The 9,388-nt window shown below is 45.7% G+C and overlaps 1 protein-coding gene across 4 annotated transcripts in view; it reads left to right on the top strand.

The window, feature by feature from the left end:
- Window positions 1–4,122: 4,122 nt before the first annotated feature.
- The window catches only part of SUPT20H (SPT20 homolog, SAGA complex component), a 32,767-nt gene continuing 27,501 nt past the window's right edge, over window positions 4,123–9,388 (top strand). For 3 of the 4 annotated variants that reach the window (XM_078602936.1, XM_078602934.1, XM_078602937.1), the window contains exons 1-7: window positions 4,123–4,210; window positions 5,309–5,370; window positions 6,157–6,201; window positions 6,327–6,394; window positions 7,178–7,244; window positions 8,897–9,023; window positions 9,252–9,355. In XM_078602936.1, coding sequence (XP_078459062.1) covers window positions 5,368–5,370; window positions 6,157–6,201; window positions 6,327–6,394; window positions 7,178–7,244; window positions 8,897–9,023; window positions 9,252–9,355 — 414 coding nt within the window. In that variant the 5' untranslated portion in view covers window positions 4,123–4,210; window positions 5,309–5,367. Of the gene's footprint in view, window positions 4,211–4,250; window positions 4,752–5,308; window positions 5,371–6,156; window positions 6,202–6,326; window positions 6,395–7,177; window positions 7,245–8,896; window positions 9,024–9,251; window positions 9,356–9,388 lie in introns of those variants that run through there. The other variant, XM_078602935.1, reaches the window with a different exon arrangement.

Genomic DNA, 9,388 nt, shown 5'->3' with positions numbered 1-9,388 from the left:
AGCCACGCCACCTCCTTCCCCAGACCTCATTCACCCCACCAGACCTCCTCCCACCTTCCCACCAGACCTCCTTCCCCCGACCAGACCCCCCCCGACCAGACCTCCTTCCCCCTCACCAGACCTCCTACCCCCCCAGACTTCCTCCCACTCCCCCCCACCAGACTTCATCTCACCCCCCTACCAGACCCCCCCCCCCACCAGACCTCCTCCCACCCCTCACCAGACCTCCTGCTTCCTCACCAGACCCTCCCCCCCACCTGACGTGTGATTGGCGCGTTTACGCGTTACGTCACGCCCTCAGTATTGGCGGGAAAATGTTTAATGGCGACGCAGTCGTGAAATCTGTCAGTTTGCGTTAAATACTTTAGACATTGATCCATCAATTTAAATTGTCTTTGTCAATCGTGTATGCATGTGTACTATGTTGAACTTATTTCACGCCGTGCGTAGCCAATATGGGTTGTTTAACCATGAAATGTAAGGGTACAGGGCACAGTTAACTTGGCAATTAATTTTAATCTAATCTAGTTTTAATCTTCACCCGATACAGTTCTGTGAACGGAATAAATGTTCTGGTTCTGTCACATCAATGTTCTGGCTCTATAAACATCGATATAAAAACATCGATGTGGAATCCCTGGTAACACTTAAAAACATCGATATTTTGAAAATTTAGTTCTACCTGATAACGGTTGCTTGTGTTGCAATCGAAACGTGGAATTATATTATTTTATTTATTTTATTTCTGCGTGACTTCATCGATATTGCGCTATCAATGTTGCTTTTTCCTAACGAAAAATCGTCATAAAATATAGGAAATACTCCCCCGCTGTCCATCAGCCACGTGGCCTCTTGCTTCAGCTCTTTAATTACAATAATCGGTATATATCGTGTATATACAGCTGCAATTGTGGTTATAGTGAATGTGAAGTAGATAATGTTCGTTAGTGGGTGAATGTTCACCCTACAACACCTCCATACGCTTGTTTTTTTCTACAAGATTATGACGAGTTATTTTGCTACGATGTATCCTGAAAAGTAAAATAAAACATCGAAAGCAGCAATGGCTTCATTCCTATCGTTTCGTGTTCATTAATGGTATCATTAAACACGTGTAGTGTTCGATCTCTCAATGTTTTTCATTCAGTGTCCCATCCCTACACGCGTTTGACGACAGATTGAGTAGATTCCAGACACAACTTGAAGAAAGACCCGGATGGGCTGAACTATCCTAACACGTAGATAACACAATGTTAAAGCAACATAAATCGGAATAGCCAAATTAATAAATAACACGATTTTAGATACAGAACCTTAAACTTTAACGCGGAGACTTACCGCTTGCTGCCAGCGCCTGACTCCAACTGGCGCCTGTCACGTGACACGGGGCTCTTGCCAACCGTTAACCCCCCCCCCCCTCTTTACCCCCCCTTTACCCCTCCTCCCCCCTTTCCCCCCCCCCCCCCTCTTTACCGCTCTCCCACATTGCCCCCCTCCCCCTTTAACCCCCTACCCTCTTTACCCCCCCACCCACCTTTACTTTACCCCCCCTTTACCCCTTCTCCCCCCTTTACCCCCCCCACCCCTCTTTACACCCCCCCACCCCTCTTTACCCCCCTCCCACCTTTACCCCCATCCCTCTTTACTTTACCCCCCCCCACTTTACCCCTCCTCCCCCATTTACCCCCCCACCCCCTCTTTACCCAACCCCCACCCCTCTTTACCCCTTCCCACCTTTGCCCCCCTCCCTCTTTACCCCCCTCCCCCCCTTTACCCCCCATCCCTTTTTACCCTCCTCCCACATTTGCTCCCCCTTTGCCCCCCTCACCCCTTTACTTTACCTCCCTCCCCCCTTTACCCCCCTCCTTTACCCCACCTTAGCCTCCTCCCCTTCCGCTCCCCACCTCTCCCACCCTCCCACCCAGAATCAGAATATGTATTACTGGTAGGAACCCACTGGTTCCACCAGCCCACAGGGGATTATTGTGTCCGTCCGTCCGTCGTGCATCCAAAAATGAGAGGGGTGGGGCTGGGTGGAGAGGGGAGGGTGAGGAGGGGCTGGGTGGGAAGGGTGGGAGGGGCTGGGTGGGGAGGGGAGGGTGGGGAGGGGCTGGGTGGGGTGGGGCTGGGTGGGGGGTGGGAGGGGTGGGGCTGGGTGGGGAGGGGCTGGTCACCCCGTGGTGCCCTTATAAAACTCAACGTTTAACGTACTCACGCCGGCTTGTGCCCGCCCTCACAGTCGGGCATATTTGCGGAATACACCACGCCGCCGTTGACCCTGGCCATTGGCCGAGCAACCCAACGTTCCTACCAGCAGCTCCCTCCGCAGGAATGTGTTCAGAAGCGACCTGAGAACAAATGATAGCTCAACAAAGTGGGCCATCATTTGGACATTCATAGCACCAAAATAATCTAAATGATCTCGATGCCGTATCGGCAAGGTTCCATTTCAGAATTAGAAACCTTTACTTTCTCATCTCCCCGGGCTCATGTGTTGTTATGTTTTGCATGGGGGTTTTGCGAGCTAGAACTTCACATTCCGCTGGTTTCACCTGAGGAGTGATTATAGTCAATTGCACATCTACGCCTGTGAAAATTCTGGACATCTGTGAACAAAGAGCTTCATAGCTCATCGGATTCCTCCAGTATAAAACCACATTCTGATTCTCTGTCAAATAACTATCAAGCAAAAGTGGGCATATGCAGCCAGGACACCTTGCTAGATGGAGCGGTAGCTGGTGTCACACATGATTACGTAGTGGCAGCCAAGGGATGGAATATTCCCAAAGGGGAAGTCCACCGTGGAGATGGAACGAGGAAATAATCTCGTGTACAGGTGCCAGGTGGATAGAGCGCCACCTTGGGGGAGGCTTTTATCCAAGCGTGCATTTGGTTATTGGTGACGGTGAGCATCGATGATTGCAAAAATAGAGAATGGCAGGGTTGCTCACAATCACAAAGTAAAATAGTCCCCTTTAAAACAAATTTCATCTAGCATACAATAATTAATTACAATATCAGTTCAAATTTTGATTTAAAGCTTTCGTGACTGCAGGGATTCATATTCTTGGTTATTTCGGTAAAGTCACGTAGAAGGGAAATAATAAAACAAAAAAAAATCTCACGACGTTTCGACTGCAACACAAGCAATCATCATCAGGTGTGGATTTCACAAGAATATAAGTTCAGTTCGGTTTATTTTGAATTACCCTGAGCCAATAAGCTCTTCAATCGGGTTTCAAACAAAACACACCGATGTTGGTTTACCAACATATTACCCCTTAATATTCAAATTACAACAGGATCTGCATCCAACAGTGGCTCAATCATGATTGATGATTATACAAATCATGCAACGTAAATCAAACACAATGACAGCAGATTGTTTTTTGTGATGCAGCTGCTGCGCTGGCAGCGGTTCACACCCACAATAAACGAAAATTTCGATTTAAAGATTGAGGACGGCTGCTTGCGTTGTTGTGTATGAAGAATTATTCACCTGAGGACGGCTGCTTGCGTTGTGGCCGAAACGTCGTGAGAATTATTTTATCATGTTTTATTTGTATTATTTTATTACTTCCCTTCTACGTGACTTTACCGAAAGAAACAAGAAAATAAACGAAAACTCGACTCATTCGTCGATAACATAACTACCCTAAAAGACAAAACAAGCATATATATAGAATCGGCAATGTCACTCAATCATCGCCCATACATAGAGACACCGGAGAGATAGAGTGGATTGCATCACAAGAGTTTGGAGAATAATTGCAACTTGTTAGGAACATACCAGTCAACCCCTTATCAGTGCCCTACCTTATTACAGACCAATTCAGACCGTATCGGTCACCCCGTGACCCTTATAAATCTCAACGTTCATCCTACAAAGCCCCAACACCAGGGAGAAACACAAACAAATAGACAAACACGTTTTTTATGCACGTATTAAAACTCAATTTCCCTGTACAAGCGTACAGGGTATAAACCGCGTGGGTTAACACCAATTGGAACAAAAACTACAACAACATAAATCCCACGTGGGCCGGAACCTTTTTTTCTCTCTCGCTCACTCCCGCGCATGCGCGGCGCGAGCTGTTGGTTTCGCCCCCGGAGCAAAGTGCCGCTCGGACCCACGTTGGCCCCGCCCCCTCGGTGGCGGCAGGGGGAGGAGCGATGGCGGCGGTGGGGACGACGTTGGCGCCAGCAAGAGGTTAGTAGCGGCCTCATCATCTTCCTCATCATCATCATTCTCATCATCACGATTATATCAGCCTTGCACGATGGTTGCTAGCGAGACGTGTGTTCGACGATGATCGCTGTGGTGCAGGCGGTGGTGGTGGTCCGCTTGAGCCCGTGGCCTCTTGCTCGAGAGGGACGCCGCGGGCTTTGATTGTGTGATACCGATGACCCAACATTTTGTGTTTGTTTGTTAAATAAATCAACGTAATCGATAATATACGCATGTGTGCGTGCGTGAGTGTGTGTTGGTAAGCGCGAATGATGTGCACGCGCCGTCGTGTAGTTCATAAACACTGATGTATGAAATGATGCGTTTCGTGGATGTACCCGCTCTCGTCGCGGTAACGTGGAAGTGCCGTGTTTGCTTAGGGATCTTTTGCGTTTACAGGAGATGGGCACCCGACTCGCGCTCAAACTTGCGCGGGAAGCAACTTGAATCTTAAAACGGCAAGCGATGCTTTTGCTCGTTGCGCCGAGTTTTAATCTCTGGCAGACGACGTAAAAAGAACGAGGTGAAAATGCCGAGGCGTCGTTGACATCTTTATGATTGAGCCGTAAACAATAGCATGCGAGCTCGGAGTTGAGGCAGTAATCTGTATGCCTCGAAGAAGGGTTATGGAATTATCGCATTACAGAACTGTACTGTATTGTCATGTATCCAGGTAAAGCCTTCCTGGGTCTAAATACAATTTTTTTCAAAAACGATCCTGTTTTTGTCAATGGCATTTTGAATAGCGTTTTGCATTGGATAGTGCGTTATATGTTACGTTGTATTTTACTTGTGTATTTTTATTGAAGAAAGCTCTTTAGTATTTTAATCAGGTTTTGTATCTTGTGTGCATCTACACATTTTCATCTATATTGTTGAGGTGTATTCTGTGGTATGCATGCATCTCTAAGTATTTCATGTGGTGTATGCGTTTGTGTAGTTATGTAATATTAGGAATATATCAATTACAGCTATAGTTCGCTTATAATGTCACGAAGTCTATTGCACAGTTTCAGTGTAAGATTCGCTGAATAATATATTGGACCATGTTAATGTCGTGTATGGCTGTGTTCTATCCAGGAATCGATGCACCCTGACCCCTTGTTGGGGTGAGGGGTGAGAGGACCTCACCGTTTAAGATGGTGCGTATTATTCCGCAGGAATCCGTTTTTGGATATATGCAATGTTATATTGCTGTTACATTTCTAGTTAGGCAAACCGATAGGCTACTTTTTGCCGTGACAATAGAAATGATATGTCCACCCATCCCAATGACGACACAAAATCTTCATAACCCCGAAAATCATTATGAAAATTACCACACGGCATACCAATGTACAGATCTGTGTAGGTTTTGCGCATGGCTGACTTGGGAAAATCTAAACAAAAAAGAGCTCTCTGAATAAATTGGTTTGTCAGCATTTTTTAAAATAAGTTAACGTCTTTTGTCACTTGAACGACATGTGCACAACAAATGCTACTACCTCCAGGCATCTCTGCTATAGCCATAGTTGCTTTTCCAGTTTTAATTTGCCAGTGTGCAGAAAGTGAACTAAAACAGGGACGTTTGCAAGTAACTGTTCATGAGTCCTCTAGCATTCTGGACATTTTGTGGATGCATCATATTTGTATCAGGCCCCAACTCTACCAATGATTTGTGTAAAATGATCTCAACAGCCAAGTTTCTCAAGAGCCTTCTGGTCTAACTGATCGAACCCACCCTTTTTTTCCTATAATGGTCTTTCTTACCAAAACCATTTATAAAAGGTCAAAGTTGGCTTTATAATCAGATATTTGCATTATTGAGCATAACCAAAGTTAACTTTCGCCTCTATATGAAACGATATGGTCATTGTGTTTTAATTTGCAATGCTGATGCTCTATCAGGGCCTAATGATACCTACATCTTTCATGATTTTCTGATGCAGGTTAATCAGGCCAAAGCACTTGAATACGCACTGGACCGTGCAGAGGTGTGTATATTGTAAAGATAATACAAAAAAGCAACACCCTTCTGGCACTCTTTAAGCCATTATAAACATTCAGCATTTTGTAAATATACATATGTGAATTTATTCTTGTTTATATTTTTTTTCAGTACATAATAGAATGTTCTCGCCAGCGACCACCCAGGAGAAAAACCACTGCAGCTTCGGCAGCAAAATGGTGAGCTCTCTTGCATTTTATAAGTTGTGTTACTGTGTGTCCTCAATATACCAGATTCATTCAGGGTTGGGGTGCCCCCAAAATATCCATTTTCTTGCACTTAAAAAAAATAAAACGTTTAAAATAACAAAGAATGATAAAAAAAAAATCACAAGCCAGATCTGGCATGAACAATCCAATGCTTCAGTTATTACTACACATTTGAGACGGAGATTGCCTGGCACATGACGCTTCTGTGCAGTGTGGAGATGTGGCTAACAACAAGTTGTCATCGCTTTGCACAATATTAACAGCTTCAAGAGGAGAAATATTTCAATGTTCTGGCTGGTTTTAAATTGATAGGGGTACCTCCAAATGCCCCCTAACCCTTGCCACTTGAGACACGTGGAATATCCGCCCATGTTTTCTTGAGACACGTGGAATATCCGCCCATCTTTTTTCGAGATACGTGGAATATCCACCCAATGTTTTCTTGAGGGCAAACTGGATTTGGTACTAAAATGTCGTTCCCATCACTTGCACGTAACTGGCTTCCAAGTGAAGCAGGTTTGAGTTCAGTACTGCCATTTTAGCCAGATTTATTGGGATTAGTAAGTGTAGTTGGTGATTTTCACCCTGCAGAAAATGTGATGTGGTTATTGTTGTGAGATACATTTTTATCTATTTAGAAGAAGCTGCTGTTTCCTCTAAATGTTCACAGATGTGCTGTTGAATATGTATTTATACTACCAGCTACCTAAACTTCAGATTGAAATTTGTAACACATGGTGTTTTGTTGAATAGGAAATCTCTCCATCAGAAGATGTATGACACATACATTGAGGAAAGTGAAAGAGAACCTGAGCTAAAGGTAAAGTAATTTTTAAAAAATCAACACCCAACACATGTGTAGCTTTGTAAAACACCTATTTAGCAATGCCAGTAGTCTTGTTTGCACCATTTATTTAACCAGGAGATGAAATAAACCAGTTGAATCTGCTATGACCAAATCACCTGGTATGAGCCAAAAAAGATGAACAGGATGAATCCTGGATACTGGATAGTTCTTGGATAAGTTACCACTCGGTAGAGAATCGGTTGTTAAAGGCTTTGGGGCTATGTGGTAGGCAGCAGCAAAAATCCATTATGGTTCGTTCGTTCATTTCTCAGTCCACTTGTCCTGGTGAGGGTCGCGGCGGCAGCATGTTCAGTACGGTGGTCCAGATCTCCCTTTGCCTGGTGATAGACTCTAGCTCTTCCTGGGGAATTCCCAGGTGTTCCCAGGCCAGCCGAGCAAAATAGTCCCGCCAGCGTGTCCTGGGCTGGCCCTGGGGTCTTCCCCCAGTGGGACGTGTCTGGTCTAGTTCCTTCACCCGAGTGTCCAGAACAATACGGCCTTAGATCATGGGACCTCCTTAGCCAGTACCAAAGTATGCGAATAGGTTTTCCCCTTTTTCTGGCAACAAAACAGGTGGTAAGATGTTAAAACACAAAACTGTAACCTTTTACAAGGAATCATGACTGCATTAACCACAATACTTGTGGTCAGAATGCAAATAAAAAACATACTCTGATAATATATGCATTGTCTTTTAAACTGATTGGTTCACACCAGAGACAGCTTTCTTTCGAGCCTAGTCTCAAACGGTGTTAGACCAGAAGTCGCCAAACAGCCTTTTGGCGTCTTGTTTTGTTGCCAGAAAAAAGGGGAAAACCTATTCTCAAATACAGCCTTAGGTCCGATAATACAACTATAAAGTCAATCATTGACCTTCAGCCCAAGGTGCTCTGGTACCAAGTATACTTATGAGCATCCTTGTGTTCGGACATGGTGTTTGTTATTCACATTCTGGAACTAGTGCAGAATTTCAATAACATCTCATCGTTCGGGTTCAGATCAGGGGGAGGCATTCCCCCCAATCACGTCTCTCCAGGTATCCAGCACCCAGCCGGGGGTTTGTGAGTATCCCCACACCCACCCGGGGCCTCTCACTAGGGGTTACTCTGGAATAGGAGAGAGACCACCCCCGATCGAGAAGTTTGGTTCCCGTGCCAATGCTGTGTGTGGAGGTGAGACCGATTATATTTAGTTGCTACCTTTCCACCTCCTCCACCAGCTCTGGCTCCTTCCCCCCTAGTGACGTGACATTCCATGTCCCAATAGCTCGTGTCCATCGCCAAGGTCCAGTAGTCTGTGTGAGACCATCTCTCTCCCTGCCATACTGGCATCGCACCCGCCCCTCACCCTTTGTCCTCCGAATGGTGGGCCCTAATCAATGTCAATTCTTGCCAACCTGCACTGAGAAGCATGGTAAAACATCAAATAACCTGTATGGTGTAGGTGTCTGTCATCAAGCAGTTAATTGACAAAAGGAATGTACGTGTGCAAATATAGAATTAGTGCTTGTCTTGTATTTCTGTAACCTGGCTGCTTTTCAAACAGTCACATTTCCTGATCAGGACATGTTGGGTCCCGAGCCGCTCACTGACTTGTGCCGCCCTGTGCGGTGTTTGTGTGTACAGAGGCTGCGGCGGAATGTGAAGCTATTGGAGAAAGTTGTGAATCAGGAGCGGCCGTCGTGCCTGGTGGTGAACCTATACCCGGGCAACGAAGGCTACTCGCTGCTGCTCCGTGGCAAGAATGGAGCTGGTACCCAACATCTCACTTTTTTCCCGAAACCAAATCATGAGGCCATCTTGTTGCGGTTTTGTCCTGACTCGGCTAGGAAAACGGTCAGTGTTAAACCTACCATTCTGTTAGGGACCAATGCTGGCATGACTCGGATGTGTCGGTAGAAAAGAGATATTTAGAGAGCATATGCTTCGAGTCGGCGAAGCTAACAGGAGGCATCTTTGTGTTTTGTGTGTGCTCGTGTAGACTCTGAGACGATACGGCTTCCGTACGAGGAGGGCGAGCTTCTGGAGTACTTGGACGCGGGGGAGCTGCCCCCCGTGCTGGTGGACCTTCTGGAGAAGGCGCAGGTTTGGCAGCCTCTAAAATATTGTCATGTATAC

Source organism: Lampetra planeri, chromosome 19 (assembly GCF_965212315.1).
Source record: "Lampetra planeri chromosome 19, kcLamPlan1.2.h2, whole genome shotgun sequence".
In the NCBI taxonomy this organism is placed as follows: domain Eukaryota; kingdom Metazoa; phylum Chordata; class Hyperoartia; order Petromyzontiformes; family Petromyzontidae; genus Lampetra; species Lampetra planeri.
This window is presented reverse-complemented; position numbering and strand designations above follow the sequence as displayed.